Genomic DNA, 22579 nt, shown 5'->3' with positions numbered 1-22579 from the left:
TGTGATCAAGCCTTTCTGTACTATTCTTTGAAGCTAGAAGTTATTGTCAGTTGTCCCAGCTCTGGAAATACAGAAAGAACAAGATTTGTTTAAAAAAAAAAAAAAAAGATGAAAGCTCATTTGAATCATCTTTACAGAATCACAGAAACACCAAGGTTGGAAAAGACCTACAAGATCATCCAGTCCAACCATCTCACAGTCACTTTTTTCAGATTGCAATGACTTCTGAATATTCATTTAGAAAAATATCCTTGAACTCATACACCCAGACGCAAGAGGCCAGGATCTATTACACTACATTTCATGGATGTAACTTGCAGCAGTTCTCATGGAAGCAGGCTCTGAGCAGAGAGGAAGGATTACTGGCAAAATGGGAATCTGAGTGAAGGATCCTTACATTAGCCACACAGGCAGCCATTGTTGCTGCTAAGGCGTTGCTCTGTTGTGTTTCAGATTGCCCGCAGTCTGCATGTGAAGTGGCTTTTGCAGCCTGTGCAGCGGTAGCACTAAGAAAAACAAAAATACTGAGACTGTATATAATCTCAAGGATTTCTAGATTTAGAAAGGCAATTGGCATGGGATCTCATCAATAGCAACCATTAGATGAGTTACGATAAGAGCATACAAATAAAACTACTGAATCACAATTGCAGAGAAATTAATTTGCAAAGCACATTTGCCTGTTTGTTGGGGGTTCTTGTGCTCATCTGCAGAAGTCACAATGGAGTATGGAAAAGCATCTACAGACTGACAAGATAAGTAAAGCCCTTCAGTTTTAAAGCAACGTGTATGGCATATTGACTGTCACCTTGGAGATGAAACCTGAACAGCTTTCACTGTTTTACTCTAAATAGTTATCACTCTATTCTTAAAGCTACCCTCAAACTCACTGCTCCTCACAGTAAGAACTCAGGCCGAACTCAGCCCTCATTACCCTCTACCATCTTCGCTTTGGTACAGCTAGTAGAGCCCAGTTCTAACGGGGTTGTCAGATAGTGTTATCTGCTGCCTCTCCCTCTCTGCAGCTATCCACCTGGAATCCCCCAAGTACCACCAAAAGGATGGTGAGGCTCTGCATTTTGTCTCACAGAATGTTGTGTGATGAGCCAAGTTCCATCAACAGATGCATCAGACACCAGTGTCATGTCAGTTAGGTATATAGTGGGTACCACTCTGATTCTGGTCAACCTTTGGATGTGTTGGGGCTTATTTACATGTTTTCTGCTGCCTGAAAGGCACTGATGGTCTCTGCAGTGTCATTTGGCAATGTTCACCTGTACAAAGGCATATTTCAGTCTGACTGCAATTCCAAGGGAGCAACACTTGTACTGATTTCTAATTATCATAGCTGAGGGAGATGATGAGTGAAAGCATCCCTGGCTGAGCTTCACGAACTTCTCAGAGAAGGTACAGTGCAGCTGCTTTCCAACTCTGTGCTCACAGAAACACTGAACAAAACAGACCTGCACAAGAGCTCCTGGCTCTGGGTGCTCTAATACACTACCTACACCCAAGCTCTGGAGTCTGAAATGATTCACAGAGAAAAGGAGAAAGAAGGAAATCAGGCTAGAGAAACACCAAATGCTTAATTAAATGGTAAGTTTAGATCACCTACTTCATTTGTTCAGAACAACGTTCTGCATTTGCTCACTTGATTTAACTGTTGCTTTGGTTCCATAAATATCCCACCCGGCATATTCTCAGTGACTATATGCAAATACTTGGATAGTTTGTCTTGAGATATGTGACTCTCTATTTTTTAGATCCACAGCAATACCGGTCTTCTTCTTACAGATACAATAAATAGGTCAAGCCCATTATCTGCTGACATAAGTAGCAAGCTGCTTGCCAAGCCTCTAAATAATTGCAGCCCATTAAATCAAGATGGCAGACCTACTGAGGTGATACTATGCATAACACCACATCCAGGTTTCAGCTGGTAGAGTTGATTTTTCCTTCTTAATGTATGGTATGATGTGGTATGATGCTATGTTTTGGCTTTAGGAGAAAAGCAATGCTGATAACATACCGTTGTTTCAGTTGATACTGAACAGTGCTGTACAGAGCCAAGGATGTTTCAGTTTCTCAGCTTCTTGTACTGTCCTGTCAGTGAAGGAGGAATGAGGGAACACAGGATGTTGGGAGGGAACAGAACCAAAACAGCTACCTAAACTGCCCAAAGGGATATTCCATACCCTATCACATCATGGAAAAACTTGAAGATTGCTGGGGAGTTGGCTGGGGAAGCTGCCACAGCTTGGGGACTAGCTGGGCATCAGTCCAGTAGGTGACGTGCATCACTTGTTTTGTGTGTATATATATAGAATTATTATTACTGCTATAATCTTTTTTCTCTTTCTTTTCTGTCGTAGTAAATAGTTTTTATCTCAACCCTTTTTTTTTTTGTTTGTTTGTTTTTCAGTTCTCTCACCCATCCCACCAGGACAAGAAACCAGCAGCTTTCCCTGGGTCCCTTTTTCCCTGAAGTCCTGTGGCTTTTGAGCTGTCCTTTTCCTTAAGGCTACTGCATGAAAAGCCTCTCGCTGCTGCTGAATGACACATAGAATCATAGAATTGCTTAGGTTGGAAAAAACCTTAAAGATCATAAAATCCAACCATCCAGCAGGCCTGTCTCTGATGAAGCTCACATTTCAAAACAAAGCACAACATTGATCACAGAGGTCAGATGAGTCACCACAGAAAGAGCAGCAGGAAAGCAAATGACCCCTGCTGGAGCAGAGTTCATCTAGATAGGCACTCCTGCCTTCACTGGAAGGACACAAGGTGACCCTGCAGAAGCAGTTTCTGCAGGTTGTCATTGAGCATCTTTTGGGGTGAATATAATGATAGCTGAATCGGGCAGAGCATTGTTAGAGCAGCTTCCAGCACACAGCAGTGCCTGGAGGCATCACACCTCTGCAGTCAGAGGCTGAGCAGTGCTGAAACGCTCTGTGTAATCGGCTTAGAAGAAGAGCCTCACAGCTACTCATTTTACTTCCTTTTCTACAGGGGTGACTTCTCTCTCCTCCTCAACCTTAAATAAAGCTTTGATAAAATTACAGACAATTCACACGTTATCGGCTGCCTCCCCCTCAGAGCTTCTCTGTGTGCCTGGCATCTACAATTTTATCTTGCTTGTTTTTACAGAATGGCCTGCTGAAACTAGTAGAGCCCTGTTGATCTGCAAGAGTCCTGCAGCCTGGCTTAACTACCATAAATTCACCTGGTATAGTTGCACTGTACATGTGGCAACTGCCGTATTGGCAGTGTTGTACAAGACTCCATATAAGCTTTAAGAGAATTTTCTCATTTCAAAGACAAGTCTTAGCCTCATTGTGTCACCTCAGAAGTCAGAAAAAGGATGAAAGAGAAGCATGAAAGAGAAGCATGGAGCACAAAAAGGGACAGAGGAATTGTTGCCAGTGACTGTTCCAAAGTGGTGCCAGAAGCTCACCCGTGACTGCTGAACATGTTTGGCTCAGGCTAGACTACTAGAAACAAAGAGGAGACTTGCTTAAAAACAAGAACCCTAACAAAAGAGGGAAAAGATGCCAAGAAGCAAAAGATAGAAGATGGAACAATGAGAACAAGATCAGCTATAGCAGAAGTGTTTGGAAAGCTGAGGTAAATGAAAAGTAATTAAAGCAAGAGGAAAACACCTGTTTAGCCTGTTTAAGCAACAGGTTAAAGACACTAAGCCAATATCAAAGGGAAGCATCAAGCATCAACTATCAGAATATGACTGGAGTGGTACAAGTGCAGCCAACATAATTTATTCCCATTTTATTTACCAAAATCCAAATATTAAGAGACTTCCATTTTCGCAACCAAAAACCTAGTGCATGAAAATTCTCTGAGGAAAGAAAGAATCTGTAGATCTGCAGCATTATCAAACTTATCCTACATGAAGATTTATAGCAGAGTTATGCTTTTGTATTCTACTAAGAATAGCTGTCTTTGCAGCCATGCAAGAAGGAGAAGATGCTATGAATCTTCTTCATCCCACAAAGCCCTCATAGGCTGGGTTGGCTCAAATTATGCTGCTCTTGCATCACCGCACCAGGAAATGATGTCAAGTGATGCCTCTTGATGATGTGAAACACACATTCCAGCATTTTCCTTCCTGCATTCCAAGCAGGATCTGAACCAGCAATTAGTTGCCAATGGCACCACACTAGATTTCAGAGGATGTTCTTTTTTGAGATACCAGAAGTTCAAAGCTTTGGCCACTAATATTAGCACAAAAATTTGTTTGTGTTCGTTTTGCTTTTTAGTGCTGTTTTTTTTCCCCTCATACCTCTACAAAAAGTCCAGGCTGGTACACTGTAGTGACTGGTACACTGTACTGACCTGCGGGCAAGTTGATGGTAGTGCAAAAAAGGAAGCTGTGCCCTGCTAAGCTGTCATTGCTATGCACATTATTCCTACACAGCACTGTTTGCACACATACAAATTGAAAAGTATAAAGTGCCAAATGCAGTTGCAGCATGTCAGGCATATGTTGCTTGATGTCACCCAGTATTAAGCCAAATGGAAGAAATGAAAGCACCAATCCAGCACACCAATCAAGACAATTAGACTCTAACAGTCATTAGAAAGAAATTACCAGTGAAACAGAGGACATCCATGACTGGATCTCACCTGGAGCCAGACTGAAATCTCTTATGATGTGTTACCGCTAAGCACTGTGCATTCCCAGCAAAGCCAACATGAGCGTAGTGTGCTTGGCTCTGCCAGAATCAGCCTCTTGGAAGGAAATCTTTCAGTGCTCAGTTAGGTTTCACTCCATAAGGACTTGTCTGTGTGAGAGTGGAGTTAGGGCACCTGTGAAAAATAAATTGAAAAATGAAGAGGTGGAAAGCCAACATAGTTGCTGTGGAAAAAGGAGTGTAGCTGTATTCTGTTCTTTAATTCCAAATGAGTTTTGCCAGACACCTCTATTACTATGACCAGCTCTAAGAGTAAACAGGGACTTCGGGTTTCAGCCTGATTCCTCAAGCCCTTACTCATTTGTCCACAGTGTCTTTAACAGACAGTGCCAAGACAGTATGGAAAACAGAAATGTATCATGAGAAACCCAAAGTTATTTTTGTAGTTTCATAGGCATTTCATTTTACTTAACATATTCCGAAGGGCTGTCAAAATGAGGCAAGAAAGTTACCTGGATCTCTCCTCCCCCCCCGGCCCTGTTTTCTGGGCTGCCCAGTGATGTAAAATAATGCAAGAATCTAGTGTTTCATAGTATTTCAGCTCACAGGTGGAAATGCTGAGAAGGCCCATTATTATGGTTCCTGGAGGAATAAATAAAATAATGTAGTATGGTCACAAATATTATGACTTATAGGGTTGTTGGTTTGGGGTTTTTTGTTTTGTTTTGTTTGTTTGTTTGTTTGTTTGTTTTTTAGCCTTGCAGGCTTGACTTACAGTGACTTGACAATAATGAATGGATTTACTGACACCGTAACCTTCCAGTTACATAAGGACTGTCTATCCAGGCTGCAAACTAACCATGCAGTGGCCAAGAGCACCCGTATGATAGCTTTCTGCAGGGACTCTTTCTTCACTGTGGCCTTTCTGGTTAAGATTATTGACTCATACCTCAGGAGGACAGTTGATGAACTTCCAGGGCTGAGCAGACTCTAAAAGCAGCCTAGTGACTTCCATATGATGTGAAATCTGTGCTAATAGTCTAAGCCAGCTGTGTGAATCAGTCGCTCATGTTTCCTTGTCTGTTGGCATGTCCAGAGAGTATGGTGGCCCTATATAGCCAATGGAACTCAAGCTGAGAGCAATCTGGAGTCTCCTACTCCATATGTTTGTATTATACCCAGTGGTTTGCTAATTCTGGAGCAGAGTGGCGTGCGTTCAGAGCTGCTGTTTGGACCAGGAGTAGCAGCCAAGCTTATTAACTCCCCTGAGCCCTGACCCATTGGGAAACACACTGCAGAAAAGCTGACATGCTCTGTAGGAATCGCCAAGCTCAGGGCATGCAGCCTCTCCCTGCATTTACTGACTGCATTTACAGCCAACATGGTAAATAAGATTTATTAAGGCTTTTCTATTACCAAGAACATCACAGCTTCTGTCACCCTTGCGAGCAGAGAGATATCTGTACTACAGGGTGGCTTTACATTTAATTTTGAGTTTGTTTCTTTTTTCCTTCTTTCTTTCTTTCTTTCTTTCTTTCTTTTTTTTTTTTTTTTTTTTTTTTTTTTTTTTTTTAAAGGTGAAGCGCTTCTTTGAGCAAATGAGTAACATCCTAATCTGAAAAGAGACACAAGAAACACAAGAAATACATAGAGCAACTTTGTTAAATTAAAAAGAAAAAAAAAGATACTAAGTACAGAGGATAGATTAGCACAGCATAGCTAAAGAACCAACTGCCAACTCTGGGGCACAAGGCAATTCCCAAGCCAGTAACTAGATCTTCATGTTTTTTACCACTGCTTGGTCTATTTTCTGTTCAGTGCTTGCAACTTCCATTAACGTTAATGAGTATGCATATGTGCCTTGAGGGTAAGAATACACTCCCTTTGTGGCTTCAAAACTTGTTTATAAATCCCTCCAAAAATCACACTGTGTTCACTGTTGAGTGCAGAAAGCTATTGTAATGACTATTAGAACCACCGTTTCCATTCCTCCCTTCCTCTTGCCCTCCCTTATCTGACAGACTAGAAAACAAACCTGAAAGGATGAAGTGCTGTAGGAGATGGTACATACAAGTACACAACTCAGCTTAGGGAGCTACATGAAAATCAGCTCTCTGCAGGGAGGGACAAACTGAAGTCTCAGTAAAAACAAAGAAAACCAAACCCGAAAGCACCAAAATACTACCACTACCATCCTCAAAAGCAAAGCCCTTGAAAAAGCTCTTAAATTTTAGAGATAAAAGCTCTTAAATTTTAGAGATAAGACAGAAATCTTTGCTTTGTGTTTCCTACTAGAGAGCAGCTCAGTGGGAGCAAGCTGATCTAAAGACTGGAGACACTGCACCTGTCCCCTTGCCACTGGGAACCAGGGCAGACCTCTGGAGTCACATGCAGAAGTTAAGGACCAACTCCACTTCACTGCACTGACATTAGGGTATGTGCCTTCTGTCTCTGGCTTTGACTTTTCCCTCGATTTCCAGCTCCTTTCTCCCACTGTGCACAGTTTAAGGTCAAGCCTCACAGTTTGGAAGAGATAGATGACGCTGCGCAAAAATAACATGCAATGCAGCTCTGAGATGAAGAATGAGATGAGTGTATGGGCAAGAAGACAGGCAGTGCTTCACAAATGGCTGAATACTGGCTTGCACTATCCCTGCATAGCCCACAGCCACATAGTGCCACACACCCTTTCCCACACAGCAGTGCCGCCTTCCCCACTGCTCGCGTCCCGGCTCCAGCTGCACAACAGCATGGCCAGCCATGGTGATGCACAGCCCTTGCTGAGAGGGAGCCTGAATTCCTGCGTTCTGCTTCCTGGGCATGGGCTGGCAGGCCTGGCAGGAGGAGGGAGACAAGTAGGCAGTGCAGGAGCAGTGACATCTGAAAGCACCCATGAGTGCAGCCACCAGAGCTCACCAGTCAGTCCCTTTATATTTTTGTTAGGTCTCAACAGGGCTCTGTAGTGATATTTCTTCCTTTAGCAGGCGTGGATAAAAAGATGCAGGAGATCTGGCTGTAAGGATGGGTACGACATGGTCCTAACATAGGGTACAACTTCAAAATCCACGTTAAATACATGATTAGCTAATGTAAAAAATAAAAGTAAACCAGCACCTTTTTAAGACAGTGGAAGCTCTAAAGCTCTTCCATTGAAGTTCTGTTTAATGAGAGTAGCAAAAGTTCAAGTTTACAAGGCAGAGACAGCAACCTAGTTGACAGAAAACTAGATTTATGAGAGAGACAAGCTGGACTGAAACCCCAGTTACAGTTACTGTAATTGCTTTTCTCCAGAGGATAATTTTCCCTACAAGTTGCCCACTTTCAGAGATTGCTGAGCAACAGACAGAGGCTTCCTCTGCATGGACTCAGAAAGCAGCAAGAAGGCTATCTCCTTCCACACCAGGTACTCAGCAGGAAAGCCCTGAACGAATTGACTGGGTTCCAGAGCTGGGATCCCTGCAGTATTTTCTGTTATCAGACCTAAACCTCCCATGGTTTCTGGCAGGAACAGAATTACAACACCAAACAGCATTTTCAAAATCTGGCTCTGAGATTTAATGGACATTTGTGTGCAGGTTTATGTGTACATGCAAGCACACACAACTGGCGTTTCCGTTATATGTATAGTAACATGCACACGTAATATAAACGTATATTATGTATACATAAATTACATTACATTTTGTGTGCGTGTATTTTTATTTATATGTTAGGTGACACCATCCAGATTACTAAACAAGTTCAGAAAATTTTAACAGAAAATATTTTTAAAATGCAATTCATTGATTGTCATTCATTCAGGTGTTGCAGTAGGTCTGGAAACCTTTCTTGTGGACAGGCAATGATCACATCAAAAGCCACCACCTGAGGTTGGTTACATTCATCAATGAGGCTGTTTTATGATTTCCTTTTTCTATAAGTGGATGCACTGGAAGTACATCAAGTAGTTAAACTGCATTTTCTCATTAAAAAGCCTCTCAGGATCAAGATTAGATCTGCCTTACTTGCTGAAATACGTTATTTAAAATTATGTTATCTAAAAATTCTGTTCAGTTCACTTCTCACTTCCAATGTGTGATATAAGGGGCACAGTCTGCTGTTCCTACCAGGGATTGAAAACCCTGCCTACGTTTCTAAAAACAACTTTCTAGAAATCTGTCTCAGAGAAGAAAAGCATTTGGTGGAAGGCTCTCAGTGGGTGTATATGAGAGGCAGCCGGAAGAGTAAAAAAGGAATAGTGAATTTTAAGAGAAGGCACAGAAGCATCTGTGGCATCACACCAACAAAAATGAAGTCAAGTGAAGGAGAATCAGACCTTCACTTTGGAGATTGCTCTTGCAGGCACAGCCAAGGTAGACTCGGTGAAACACAAACAGAAGTGTTACCACACTACTGCATAATGAGACAGGGTTAACAGGTGTCATCACAACTTAAAAGATCTTCAAACTCCCACAAATTTGGAAGCAAGAGCACTTATAGAAAAGTTTATAGAGCCTCTGTGGCTGTTACGGATGTTACTTGTGTTTCAGGAAGAAAAGGTCTTTCAAGCTCACGACCAAATTTTTCCTGCAACTTATTTGTGCAGTAAAGTCAGACTTATATTCAAACACAATGTCCTGTTATGATGGATGTCATGATGTGATGGATTCAGAATTTTGACTCTACTATAATCGGGAAAAGAATAAAAGTTACCATCAGCAACTGCTTTTGTTGGTATGATCATGGATCACTACCAAAAAGCTGAATAGAAAATGAGTGGTGAAGCTGTCCCCGTTTGCTCAGGAAATGCAGCAAATTATTTTTGAAAGTAGCCACTGGGCCAGAAAGTAGATACTATAGTTTGAATTATTCTACATTGCCATAAAAAATGAGCGTGCAACAATTTTCTCACAACTTTTTTGTATAGATTCTACAATGGTTGATGGAGAAACAATGGAGTTTTTCATCATTGTTTTCCATAGTTCCTGGAAAGAGCTGTAGATGTTTAGCCTGGAAATGCTGTAAGCATATGCAAATGTGTGAGAAAAACATATGCATATACAAATGTTTATGTACAACATAGGCAAAAGTAACTAAAATTCAAATCTGCATCTTCTTGGACCTTAGCTCTCAAAAACCTCCCTAGGAGAGGTATGAAAAGCATTTTAGAAGCCCAGCCTGCTCATCCAAACACAAATACTCTAACATCTCTGGCAGTATCTCAAAATCTAAAGTTGCATTTCTTTCTTCAAAAAAACCCTACCATCTGATCTTACTTTCAATACAACACTTTGGTGAAACCCCCCTACGTTTGCCATGAATTAAAAAGACAAAATGGGCAGATGTTCTGAACACAGGAATATAACAGTATGATTAAAGGGTTCTGTCAGTTCAAAATCTCCAGGAACAACTTCATGATAATCCAAAGGTGCCCATAGCTGTACGATATATAAACCAGCAGGATGAATAGAATTCAGGTAGCATATTAAGCATTGCAGAGGTTCTCAATACTCCATGAAGGCATTTAGTTACACTAAAAAGATAAATAACATTTATGTATTATCTTCCATAACAGTGATAAATTATTATTCATTCACCAGTTCTTTCCAGAGTTCTTACTATGAATATTCATCTCTTTATGTTAGAGCCCATTTTATACTGCTTTCACTGCAAAATAAGCTTCCTTTAGCCTCTGTGATTCTTGTGCAGTTTCAGGGAGAAAAAGTACTAATAAATACTAAAGAACTATAAACGTACTTCAAAATGCAGTATTTTTTAGACTAGCTTTTGAGCATCTTTAGAGCACCTACTCTTCATAGCCTATGAAACAAAGAAGTTTGTGTCATGCGTTCTGTTCTGTATTAAAAGAAGACTTTAAATACTATCCAATACGAGATATTAAATCTGTTTGTGGCACAAACCTGAGTAGTTTCTATGTAAGCTTTAGTCCCACATAATTAAATTGTTTTTATCAATTTATCAGTTTTTATCAAAAGGGCAGCTACTTAATGCTTAGATTTTTCTTGTTAGTCTGATCAATGGAGTTGGTGCAGTGGATTGCAGAGAATAATATCATATGCAAAATAACTGCCAACAGCAGCTTAAATAAGCGTGCAGTATTGTTCAGCACGTGTTCATCTTTGTAAGCATAGACAAACATGCTACCAGCTGAAATCCACATTCCTTTGCATCTTATCACCAATGACCTTACAATTTAGATTTACTTAGAAGGGGCTGTAGCATATGCATAACTGAGCAGAATTTTAGGCCCCAACAACAAACAAAAGGGATGTTCACTAAGAGCCTGACACACTGCACAGTACGTCAAAAGTGATATCTGACATTGCAGTGAGAAAGACCAGCACCAGCCAAAAACACTTGTCCCTAAGGTTCCTCCTTACAGTTCACACTGTGAAATAGTCATCCTGATATCTCCTAGCAGGGAGTACAGCTGGTTCTACTGCCACACAAAATGCATTTCCAGCATGAAAGAAAGGAAGAAGATCCCTATACAGTTAGTTCATCTGTAGTAATTCAGAGCAAGGAAAGGATAGCTCTTTACTTCTTTGTTGAGGAAGACCCTCTCCAAACCATTAGTTTGCACAGTGCTAGTAATCATGGTGGTAATCCTAAGCTGGTGTGCAAGTGACATTATTCTATATACCATCTGACAGCAATATCTTCTTCACTCCATTTTGAATGCATTCAACTAATACCCTCATTATATAAAAAAGGCTAGCATAAGTGGTATGGTTCTGTAAGAAATGTTGGCAATTACCCACTGGTCTAAAACCTGGAGAACAGTGATGCAGGATATTTGTGCTGGTACAAGAGAGACATACAAGTAATACCTAAACATAAGATCAACTAATCTTAGCACTGAGTCTATAAAAACTTTCTTCTAAAGAATTATAGTGTATACCTTCAGTCCTGTCCGGTAGTTTCCCACTCTTACTTGTTGTTCCAGTGTTGACTGTTTCAGATGAGGTGCTCAATTTGGTGTTGGGATCTCGCTTAGGTTTTGGTGGTGGCTGCTTACGAGAGCTGCTACTTTCATCATCAGTTCCTCCAACAGAATGAAGGGATTGGGATCTTACGGCAAAGCCACTGGAACAAGGATGTGGCAGTCTGTCCTGAGGAGCAGGCATTGTCATAAATCCCATGCGGAAATGCTTCCCCACGTAGCTTCCTTCATTTCCTCTCACTACTTCTCCACCTATCCTGTAAGAGAAAATACACACACAAGTAAATAATCCAGCTTTATCTCAGCTTTACCTAAAAGCAGGGCCTCAGTTTGCCCTGCATTGAGCAGACTCTACTTTTTGCCATGTAAACAAGCTATGCACTTTCCTTAAGCCAAGATGACTACCAGAATGTAGTAATGAGTTTTTTCAACACAAATTGCCAACAAGTAAAATGTAGATAGACTGCTACACACTCACTCCAAATTTTACAATAAGAAATTGAGAAAGGCTTTTGTTCAGGCTTCATAGCACCGTAACTTGAAATTGCCCACAGAGCAAAATTCAAACATCAGAACTCTAAACGTGACATGAGTTTGCCAGTAGGGCAAAGAATGCTACTTTAGAAATGCAACATTGTGCATTGATTTGCACTCATCTTTGACTACAGACACACATAAGTATCTTGGGAAATACAGCTCTTTGGGCCTAATCAATCATTCCCCCTCAGACTAAAGAACAATTAGAAATGCTGTAAAACTTACTCTGGGACATAGAAAACTGAAAATTAACACATGAAGCTGCAACATGAGCCCCATCAGACTAGTAAGGTGCAAGATGATGAAAAGGTAATGAGCTGTGGCACTGCAAGAAGAAAATAACCTCCAAATATTCAGAAATACAGGTAAAGAAGAAAGAAAGCTCAGCTGAAACAGGCACTGTCATTTCAAGTACTACACTCTTTTGGGGATGGCAGCACTGAGAACCTGGTATTACTTCTGCTATGCTCATACATGCTTACCGGTTCTGAAACACAGTTCTTACTGATGCTTATATTGCTAACCTACAGCACATTACAATTTAAGGCCATTCAGTGACCATGTAAAGAAACCCAGTAATAGACACAGGTCAACACAGCCTTGTTTGCAAGGAGGTTTGAAATGGTACCACTGCAGGAACATAGAGATGGCAGTATGAGAACAGTAAAGTCTCAGAATGCCCTAATTACCTCCTGTTTCCCCTTCACACAGAATGAAGCCCTGAACAGGGTCAGTCTGCTCCTCTGTAAGTTTCCTGCCTGATGTTGCCTAGGGCTGATGTAATTTATTTTGGGCTGAAAACATCTCCTTCTCTAAAAGACAAGCACATTTCTCAACAGTTCATTTGAAGAGTGAATAAGGTCACTTCATTCCCTGATACTGCCCCTAGCAGATGGTAAATCTTCATCTTCTTTGTAGCTTACCTACAGACTGTTGTACCTAGTTGTTGTAAAGCATCAGATTGGCACTGTGTAATGCATAATTTTGTGTATGGTAAAGCAAAATCTTTATTATTTTACTGAAGTCTCTGCATTTTTTATTTTAGTTTCTGTTAATAGAGAAATCTGCTTTCTAAATTGGAAGCAACTGTACAGTTTTAAATAAAGATGCATCCAGAGGTACTGACACATTTCCACATGCACACACACAACCTCCTACACGCATGCATGCTACATGTACACACACACTGGTCCATGTTCAAAACCAAGTTATTACCAATCCTAATTGGCACTGGTTCCATGGGGATTTGCAGCCATAAAGATCAAAAGGTAGAACTCATTAATTTGAAGATTAATAAAAAACCTGCAGCCAATTTTAGTGATTAACTATGCCTCTACTAATCTTTCATAAATGGTTCTGAAAATAATATAATCCTCTAACACTAGACTACAAAAAGTGCCTGCCACATTATTTAAAGAAGATTACTATCCAAACATGCTGAAGAACACAGGTGGGGAGTCTGCTTCCTTCCTTAGGTCCATTGTAGAAATCACATTTAGCAAACAAAATTTCAGTTTACCATGTACCTGACATTACAATCCTTACCATGTTACTCTATTTGCTGAGTGCATTTACTGCACTTCTGTCTGAAGGTTCTTAGCTTACACATTATAGGGCAGATCCTGTTCTGGATGCACTTATAGATATCACAGTGCAGTAAAAGGTTTGAGTCTTCTAACAGTGCACAGAACAGTACTTATATTAAACTTCTTCTTTCTTTCTTTCTTTCTTTCTTTCTTTCTTTCTTTCTTTCTTTCTTTCTTTCTTTCTTTCTTTCTTTCTTTCTTTCTTTCTTTCTTTTCTTTCTTTCTTTTCTTTCTTTTCTTTCTTTCTTTTCTTTCTTTTCTTTCTTTTCTTTCTTTTTTTAATCCAAACTTGCATCTTATAGTTTTCTATTCCAGAAATAAAAATGCACCATCTCAAAAACAATTAAATCATGTCTTCTCTCGTTCCTTTTCACCCCATCTTTTTTTTTTTTTTTTTTTTTAACTCTTTACCAAACTCCTTTTGACATCACAGGTAAAATCCTGCCTCTCTTGCTCACTACACTTGAGAATAAACAGCATGTAGCCAGAGAGAGGTGGCAGGGACAGATGGGAACAGATCTTGCTCTTCTGCTCAGTGGCTGAAGTAGATAGTAGATCTGGCCTTACTCTTCTGTACCATCTGCTCAGCAACTGGACAAAGATAGAAGAACACAATTTCCCTCTTTTCAGACACATTTAAAGACGGTCCATTTCTCTTGCTAAAGCTAAAAGTTGGGCACGGTAAACTCCAAGCTGAAGAAGAGAAGCCCTTGATTCTCAGTCCTGAGCCCTGCTCATTGACCAGGACTCCAAAAGCTTAGGTTTGTTACTTACGCTGGAGATGATGCCTGAATGTCAAGCAGTGGGTGTTTTCTAGCGCAATTTGACTAGTAAGCACAACCCTAATACCAGGTGGAGTGCCAATACAGACTGAATTCTACTGCACTGAAAAGAATGGAGTTCCTCTAGGCTCATGCCCAGAGTACAGATGGAAAAGCAGAAAGACACAAAGCAAATGCTGCATCCCCTGCCTTCTTGCAGCAGCATGCTACAATTCAATTTGGACTTGTGCAACGCAGCTTTGCAATGCACAGCGCTGCTGATGGTACAGCATGAAACCAGACAGTGCTAAAGGATTTATATCTACACTCCTCCTGCCTGCAACCACAGGAGCTGGCTGGAGCTGGTGTATGCTCCACTACTCCACAACTGGCTGAAAAAGATTTATGTGCACCGTGTTGCTTAAACGACTACAGAGACAGCCAGGGAAAATAATTGCAGAGATGATCTCACTCCATTATTTCTGACAGGAAAGAGCCTGGGCTCCTCATTGTACCGATAATGGGTTCTATCTCATTTCAAAACTGTATTATGTGAGTTGCTGCAAGTATTAAACAGTTTATTAATATATATGGAAATACAGATTCAGATTATTCCTCTGGGAAGTTTCAATTTGAACTTGGCTAGGTTCAACTGCTTCTCTGACAAAAAATTATGTATAGCATTCAAATAAGTTAAAAATGCAACAGACTTCTGTCTACAAGAAAAGATAGCTTAAATGATAACAAAATTAATCATGTGATCATTTATGTTATGCAAGTAAAGTGGACTTTATGCTGAAAATGCATCTTGGAATATACCTAGGTCTAGAGACTGCAGCTGCAGTAGATGGAATAAAAGGGCAGTATGGTGACGTTGCCTCCAGTCAGCACTAAGAAAAGCGTTCTTGAAGCAGTTTTTCTTTGAAGAACACAGTGCATGGCTTTCCCAGTGCCTAACTAACAAGACCCTTGTAGACCACTGAGTGCTGCCAGCTTCCCATCCCTCAGGATGGAAATGATATCCTGAGGAAATGATTATAACAAATATCAAAATAGTTGAACCCGCCTTCAGTTGCTACTGGTGTATTTTAGTTTCCATTTCTAAAATACAAACAACTGCTTCAGTGGATGATTTTTTTTAGTCTTTTTGCACCTCTAAAATATGTTTTAATTGTCACCTGTGACTTCTGAGCTCAGAAATGGGCTAGAATAAAACCATACTGAAGTTGCTGTTCACACCTGCACTATCAGCCTGCCTGCAAGTAAGCTGCAAATGTCACAGTTCTAGATATATTACAGTTCAGCCTATTGTGCTCTGCTGTATCAAGCAGCAACTGAAGCACTGAACAAACTAAAATACGGAAGAACTTCAACTATGCAGGTTTTTGAACAACTACAGAGGCTTTTGCATTATTCATTTTAGGACATAACACAAGGGGGTAAGTTACAGATGATGGCTAAGCATAAGCAAACACAGAAAAAAGTGGACACAGCACTAAAAAGGTCTTAGCCACCCTGCTTTGCCATGCGTCATAGTGATACTATCAACTTGGAAACTTCCAAATTACTTAAAAATCTAAGAAAAACTTGTCATCACATTTCTGAAAAGTACATGGCAAGGAAAAAGCATGCAGAGACTGTCTGCCTTAGCCAGTGTAGTCTTTTTAATTTGCATTGTTCCTACTTAGCATTGCAAATAATGGTTTTACTTTTCTGTGAAGTTTCTTTACTTGATCTGGGCAGAAATGGAATTAATTCCTGAAAAACAAATGAATCGTTAAGTGAAAATTTGTTTTCCTAGGTTTTGCTTCCTTAACAGCAAACAATGTAGAATATTAAATCCTTCAGTCTGGTAGGAGAATTGTTGGGAATACCTATGTCCTGAAAAACGAGAATGCCCTAGAGCTACATTTTCTTCCCAGCCATCTACTTTCCACTGTTCTTATTATTCATCCAGAAATTCTCTTATCAGTTTGGACTTACAAAGGATTAGTTTCATTCCTCAGGCACCAAGAACCCCCTGGTATTTTCCATTATCTTTATGTGGTTTCCATTTTTCTTCCCATGCTCCTTACTTAAGACTTTCTGAGTTTATATCCACAAGTTCAAAAACGGAACTACAGCTGAGTATGATTTGAATTCCTAAACAGGAGGAAAAGTACTCTGGCATAGCATCTTAGAAGGCCCTTTTATTCTTTCTGTACTCTTATCCCCCAAAGCTGGGGATCACAGTAGGTCACCTTCCTTCTCCGTTGAAATTCCAGAGAAGGAACAACAGCTGTTTGCTCACTACTCTTCCAAGCAAGTAGGAAGAATACTAGTTTGTTATCCAGGGGTAAATGAGCTGGGGACTCTCTGCAAGCTCCTCTGCAGAAATGAAGAGAACTGTGAGTTACAAGGCAAATTGTGCAAGTGGATGGCCAAGTTTCTTCCTGCCAGAGAGACACCTGTCCATGAAGTACCACTCTGACATGGCAAACCCCAAATTCATCTGAGATGCCATCTGACCAGAGAGAAATCACGAACAAAAAAAGCAAAAACAAACAAACAAACAAACAAACAAACAAACAAAAAAAACAAAAACCAACCACACCCACGATACTGTAGCAAGATTTTTATAAATCTATCATGAAATTGATTAACAAACAGCAAAAATACAAATGGAATAAAAATACTTAACTCAAGGACCACATATGAGCTGGCTTGACTGGGCAAACAGCAGTTCATCATTCATTGCCTCTAGCTTTTTTTGGGTTAAGAGAATATCTGCTGTTATTCTGGGCTCTTTTTTAACCACTTCCTTTCTCTTATACCGGTGAACAGACAGATCTCCTCTGCTCATATCAAATGTTCTGCGTATAGAGGACTGAAATGGCTTTGAAATGTCTACTCCCCATCAGAATAAATTATACACACATATACCAAGGATGACACATTTTACTTTGTATCTGAGAAGCACTTTCAAGATTAGCATAAATTATATTTGTAAATTAGAGGTTGGATGCCAAAAAACAGAAGATATACTATTTTTATCCCCCAAACATGATTTCAGCAGACCATGAAATGTAATACTGAAGAAAGAAGGGCAAGATCACAATCACGGATTTAGGAACTGCACTGCATGTACAGTTCTACAGGAAGCTGTACCAATTTTTATGATAGAAATTAAACATAGAAACAAATTGCACATATTTTTCCTCTATTTTTTTTTAAGAACCACATTTCAGAGGTTTCATTCCTTGTTTCAAAGGAGTGTATGTACATTATTTTTCCTGCATTACTCTGCTGAAAGACTCCAAATGACTCACAGTGAACTAACATCAAGATCCAGAGGATAATGCATACTACCATCAATTTGAGATATAGGCTACAGTGTAAATGAATCGTGACAGAGGTCAAATTTAGAGTCCTTTCATGCACCTGGAAGAATATCAGCAGTGAGCAAATGACGTGTCTGTGCACGTTAAACATCTTTGCTCTACCACACGCTTTTGCTTTTGAGATAAGAGACCAGGGGCTGCTTAAGGAGTCAGGCCTCTCAGGACACAGAATGCATTACTGCTCTCAAATAAACTTTATTCTTCTATCATACCTGTCAAACCCAAGGTCCGAAGTTTGATCTTGCAAACGTACCACAAGCTGATACTCCCTCAATGCACCTGCACTGCTGCACTACAATATCTAGGATTGCAGAAACTGCTTGCAGTCTGCTAATCTGCTCAAAGTACTGCTTGCAGAGCCCACCCAGGCTGCTCAACACCAGATTATTTCCAGGAAATCATTTATCCGAGCAGAAATCCCAGCAGGACATGCAGCGCCTTCTTGGCAGGCTGCAGCCCTCCCCCATTTCCCCACTGCCCTCAAGGCTGCACTGGGAGGGGAAGCAGGCGCAGGGGGAACCACCAAGAGACAGCTCTGTGTCCTAAGCCCTGCACAAGGGCTGATAAAAGTCAAACTAACCAAGACTGTTCACAGCCTCTGGGCAGTCAAACAACCCCAAAAGCCAAGAAGCCTCACTATAAATGGCAGTCTGCTATCTTACAGGTTGCCTGTTTTTACAACACAGAAGGTAGGGGAAGGGAGCAGTGGCTGGAATTCTGAAAAAATGCTTCAGATGAAATACCATGCCACTTCTACAACAAATACACCATCATCCAGTAAGCGTGGAATAACTGAGTAGTAAGGACCCCTCAGATATGGAGTACTTAGTGGAACTGTATTTCACGAGTGAACAGAAGTGGCGGTACTACTTACAGCCTCTACTGGCATTTTCTCTGTCCTTATCATGCAGCCTCTCAAACAGGGGCTGACATTGGGCTGAGCAACTGGAGTGCCCTGTGGTTTCCCTCCCAGCACCAGCACCCGCTGCAGGCCCCCAGGCTCCATCCCCATGCACAGCAAATGGTAAATAATGCATGTGGAAAGAGCTGAAAGCTGTGAAACCAAGGGATGGTTTTCAGGCACAAGTGGAAAGCACTCTGCTTTTATATGACTACAGATATTTTTAATTTAGTTAATTTTGCATGGGAAATGCACGGCTAAAAGCCAGTACATGAAAGCTCACATGCTCACAGTCACCTAGAATTAGACATGAACCATATGCAATGCTTAAACTGAGTGCAAATGCATGTTCATGTTAATGGAGTGGGCTTTTGCATCCTGTTGAAAATGGGTGGAGCTAGAATAAAGTTGTGTTTTTGTCACATTCAATGGCAAACCACATGGTGCAGACTCCAGAATGCCTGAGCAACTGTGGCTTAGGAACTGTTTCAGTAAGATGAGAATAAATCAACATAGAAAAATGTTTCTTTGAGTTGCTGTAATAAAACATTTCTTTGGGTTTAGGTAAGGTATGATGGAAGAAAAATGAATAGAGTAAAAAAAAGATTAGATGAATGAATGAAATGTACTGATGCTCTACGAACGGTGATCTGTAAACCAAGTGCACATGAGCTCTGCTCTGCCTGCCAAGGTATTACTCAGTGCTTAACCCTAACTTGATTCAGACTTATTTCAAATAGTGAGGGTACAGTTATTCTTCTGAGTAACTCTGGGAAATACCACTCTACTGTCTTTTAAAAATCCAAGTTCAAATACAAGCAAATTTAAGTTTTAAGTCAGTGCTTCCTAAAGCCTCTGGCCTCACAAAGAAAGGAGTCAAATCCTGACCTGGCAGGGAAGGAAGAATGTTTTAGTTTGGAGGGAAGCCCTTCACAAATGTCACTTCAGTGTGACTCTTAGCAAAACAGAAAAATAATTTTTTTTTTTTTTTTTTTTAAGTCCACTACTGACCTGGAACTTCACTTATTCACGTAACTCTTCAATAATGTTGTTATTTGTAAATCGTGGTTCCAAAATAATCTCTGGCTTTACTTCTCTCTCAGTTATTTTATAAATGACAGATAAGCAGGTAAGCGAAAGAGCAGGGAGGAGTTCTCATTTGCACAGTCACAGTAGGGATGTCACAAGGATGCAGACTTCACTGGGGACACTTTTATGCTAATGCTTGTCTTCTGGCAGCTCACCACTCCAGATCTGTCATATTCATACAGGGCAATTTTGCTCCCAGATATTTCAGCACAAGGTAAAATTCTGGGATTTGCATTCTCTGGAACAGACATACATCCAAATTTTTCAGGTATAGTGTTATGTAGTGCTTTCATAGATATTCTGCACCATTTTCCAGTTACTACAAAAGCATCAACACATTAGCAATTTAAATGAGACTAAATCCATTCTAATTTACAAATTGTATCTTGACATTTTTTATTTAAAAGGAATGCATAGTTTAAGATCCTACAAATGAGAACAATGCTCACTTGGATACTTTCCCCACTAAACTGGTCTTCAAGTACAGGGAACGCTGCAGCTTATCCCACCCTAGCAACATAAACTTTCTGCTGGACACATCAGCTTACTGCCTCAGATGCTGATACAAAAAACCTTTTTTGCCCTTGGAACAGCCCTGTTGGAGCCTTTTGACTTGAATTTACAGCCAGCTTTATTAATCTTATGGTACCAAAGATATCACATCTCCGTTCTTCCTCACATTTGGAGGGAAGGTTTCAGTACATTTGCCAATCATCTCTGTTATTTAAACAATCATCATTAGTATCTGTCTGCACCTTGCCAAATGAAATAGACTTTAAAAGCTAAGCACATTTTTCAGAAGTGTAATAAAATCAGGAAACAGGAAAAAGAATACTTCCACACAGACTTGTAGACAGCTCTCTGTTCTTCCTCTTCCCTGGACAGCCTCAATCTGGTTATAAAACTACTTGAAATCTTGTACATCAGTATTGACAGTTCTCAGCATCAAAGCCTGGAGAGGCTTGTTTTCTAAGAAACAAAAATCCCATTGAAAGTATCTCTGCTTATGTCACTTTTTATCTGTACCAAAGTGACCATTATTGTCAGATCAGAATATTAATGTGCTTCATATCTAGACTTAGAAATAATACCAGGAAAAAATATATTTCAGTGTCTTGATGGACGTTAGGTATTTAGACAGGGTTGTCAGAAGCTGGTTATTTGTTCAGAGAAATAAATAAAAAAGGACAATACAATGACAGAAACACAGTTTCTTTAATATTACATGTCAGAGTGTGTGAAAAACAAGTTTAATGTGCATATTGGTGGCTGCTACCCAGTGATTTCAGTTAGCTCATTGGAAAAGCAGTATAAAAGCACTTCTTATCCTATGTGCACACACCCCCAGTCTGCTCCTGAACCACATCCATCCAGACTTGGGTCTTCAAGTATGTTAGCTGCATTTCCATGCACTTCTCTTTGAAATCACAGAGAATGGTCCAAATGCAAAGAACAGAAGTTGTTTCCTCCTCTACCCACAGAGAGAGCTAATGGGACTGACTGAGACTATTCTACTAGACTATTAGAAGGTCTCTATGTAAGTGCCAACCTGCACTTATATACAACAGAACATAAGTGACAACCAGCTACAATAAATGCTACCAATACCCTGCCAAAGCTGCAAAAAACCACAACATACTGATTTTCATCACTCACAGAATTACTTTTGCAAATGAGGATGTTCAGCTAATTACTGTTTATTGATTACTGCCACCTTTTCTTTTTTCTTTGCAGGAGCAGCTTTGTGCCAATAGTAGAGCAAGAATTGATATGGAAGGAAGTTAAAATCTAAGTGCTCCTTTAGTGGCATATTTACATTGCTCAAGGGATCATCAGGACAGCTTATGAAGCTGCAGCCAAATTAAATTTTGCTGTCGATACTGAAAACACTTTCCAAGCTGTAAAAATCTGTGTAGTTATTTTTAAGGAGTTAAAATATTAAAAACTCATGTAACCTGCAGGAAAGGGGCATTCATAAATAAGTGGGGACATGGTAGCATAGCTCACTGCATGAAGGATGACCATCTCAATGCTCTTCATATACCACAGGTATAAATATGTATACATATAACATACCTTTATTTCTCCATTGTTCACTCTCACAAATATTTCAGCTTGTAAGAAACAGCTCTTTCTGTGCACTGAGGTGAATAGCTGTGGCTGCTTTGGTTACACAAAGCTAGGGTTACTGAAAATGGCAAACCAGAATAATGGGTTGCTACTTTTCTCTGCACCACTAATTACTGTTAAAATCTGCAAATCGGCTGGTAGGAAATTTTAGTGGATGTACAATTCTAGGTCATACAAACCCCTTTGAAAAGTCTTCAATCTAGATATTTTGATCCTGACTTAGTATGAACTGCTTTTTATTTCTCTTTGCTGCACTGCAGGCAGGAGCCTACTTGAAAACAACATAATTAGGGAAAAGGCTCAGAGACATCAAGCACTGTAGTCCAAATCAGTCAGCAGACTAGACAGAGCTAAAAGACATCCTTATGTGTCTATTAGCAGCAATTCAGCCCTGTTTTTTATTTACTTATTTTCTTTAAAAATTAAAAAAAAAAAAAAAAAAAGCCATTCTTCTACACGTAATACTTCATGCCTCTTTCCATGTTCTGCCACCCAATGCCCGGACAGTGACTGCGATGCTGAAGCTCACTGCTCTCAAACATCTTGAGCCATTATGTATGTTTTTGGATTAAATAGCCTCTCAAGTCCTGCAGAACTCTCAGC

The 22579-nt window shown here is 40.1% G+C and overlaps 1 protein-coding gene across 2 annotated transcripts in view; it reads right to left on the bottom strand.

The window, feature by feature from the left end:
• NYAP2 (neuronal tyrosine-phosphorylated phosphoinositide-3-kinase adaptor 2) overlaps positions 1-22579 on the bottom strand; it is a 122468-nt gene that overhangs the window by 62486 nt on the left and 37403 nt on the right. For both annotated transcript variants that reach the window (XM_031555069.2, XM_085232966.1), the window contains exon 2: positions 11551-11849. In XM_031555069.2, the coding sequence (XP_031410929.2) occupies positions 11551-11849 (299 nt within the window). The remainder of the gene's footprint in view (positions 1-11550; positions 11850-22579) is intronic.

Source organism: Meleagris gallopavo, chromosome 11 (assembly GCF_905368555.1).
Source record: "Meleagris gallopavo chromosome 11, MGAL_WU_HG_1.1, whole genome shotgun sequence".
In the NCBI taxonomy this organism is placed as follows: domain Eukaryota; kingdom Metazoa; phylum Chordata; class Aves; order Galliformes; family Phasianidae; genus Meleagris; species Meleagris gallopavo.
This window is presented reverse-complemented; position numbering and strand designations above follow the sequence as displayed.